Source organism: Petaurus breviceps, unplaced genomic scaffold, assembly GCF_028583685.1.
Source record: "Petaurus breviceps papuanus isolate PSGF00001 unplaced genomic scaffold, PetGlider_PUasm1.0 559, whole genome shotgun sequence".
NCBI classification, from domain to species: domain Eukaryota; kingdom Metazoa; phylum Chordata; class Mammalia; order Diprotodontia; family Petauridae; genus Petaurus; species Petaurus breviceps.
Genome location: NW_027186377.1, coordinates 1,351,931 through 1,353,341, shown reverse-complemented (window position 1 = coordinate 1,353,341; position 1,411 = coordinate 1,351,931). Strand labels below are relative to the sequence as shown.

The window sequence follows — 1,411 nt, the reverse complement described above, 5'->3', positions numbered from 1 at the left end:
GGACAGAGCCGCCCTGAGCCCAGGGTCGGGATTCCCCAGGTCGCGCTTGGCCTTCATTGCCTTCTGCCAGAAGCCAGCCGTTGTCTTCCGACCAGTCTCTGGGCTCTTTCATCTTCTCACTCCCTTCTTTGCTCCTCATTCTCCTCTCAGCCTCCTCTTCCTTTTTCGGTGTCTTGGTTTGGGAGAGGAAGTGGGAAGGAAGGAGGCGAGGAAGGGCTGCTGCTTGGGAAGTTTCGCTAGTGACCTTTGTGCCCCCAACTGAGGCCTCAGCCGTGGCCTCGGCTCCAATCCCCCCCCCCCAGTCTTCCTCCCCATCGGCGGCTGGGAAGGACCCTTATCCCCAGCACTAGAACACCCGAGTTCAGGTGCCCGGGATGGGGTTCCGAGCCCTGAATGCCACAATTCCAGGCAAACTTTCAGCACGGTCTCTGCCTTTCGGGACAAAATGAAACCATATGACCTCTTCAAAGTGTTCGCCTTAGCCGCTGCTTGGAGGAATTTCCTCAAGCTCCCCTCCTCCCCCCAGCCTTTTTTTCCTCCCTAGGACTTGGGGGGGGGGGGAACCTATGCAACTCTGAATAGCCTCACTCTCCCCTTTCCACGCGAGAGAAACAGTGACTGAGAGAATGTGGAAGGGGATCTCCGGCTCCCCACAGGCGGGCTGACGGCGTGGGGTGGTCACAGGGCTCCCACTGGGGCCAGAGATTAGGAAAGGGTGCCGACACCGGCCCTTTCCCTTCCTTTACAATCGTCGGCTTGGTCCCTGGCTGAGCACTGCTTGGGCGCCGTGCCCTGCGGGCTCAGCGTAGGACTCCCCCGACGTCGGGCGTTTGTCTGCCCCAAGTGGAGAGGATTCTCGCCAAGGTCTTCCTCGAGGATCCTGGCCTCCCCAGGCACAGAGGATAGATGGAGTGCAAAGTATAAGCAGCGGCTGAGCCGCCTTTTAGGAAAGCAGGGCCGGCCGCCGGGCTACAAGCCTGAAGCCCCGCGTATTTCTCCTGTGTCTCGGGGCCTAACCTGCGCCCCAGCGGTGCCTCCATTCCGCCGAGCGCAGCGGTCTGCATCAAAAGTAGAGCGTGCCCAGCAGGGTGTGGGGGATGGCTAGAGGGATTGCTCTGGCTGCCCGGAACTGCCCGGTCTCCTGAGGCTTTCACCGATTGGGTTAGCTCTGACTGGGGCTGAGGAGAAGCAGTTTTACAATTTCACTTTTTTTTTTTTCTGATGCAGCTAAAATGCAGGCAAAGGAGGTTGTGATCTGGAGGGATCTCTCAGTTCCCTCAGTTTCCCTAGCTGGCAAATTAGGGGGTGGGGCTTTTGCACTCTGAGGGGAATTTGATGCGGGGAGAGCCGGGAGCCCTTCTCAGCCTCCAACCCTCTCTATCTCTCTCTCTCTCTCTCTCTCTCTCTCTCT

General features: G+C 58.9%; 1 protein-coding gene across 1 annotated transcript in view; it reads left to right on the top strand.

The window, feature by feature from the left end:
- The first annotated feature begins 374 nt into the window (after positions 1 to 374).
- The window catches only part of GDF7 (growth differentiation factor 7), a 2,338-nt gene continuing 1,301 nt past the window's right edge, over positions 375 to 1,411 (top strand). The window contains exons 1-2 of the mRNA XM_069103016.1: positions 375 to 424; positions 805 to 1,088. Of these exons, the coding sequence (XP_068959117.1) occupies positions 375 to 424; positions 805 to 1,088 (334 nt within the window). The remainder of the gene's footprint in view (positions 425 to 804; positions 1,089 to 1,411) is intronic.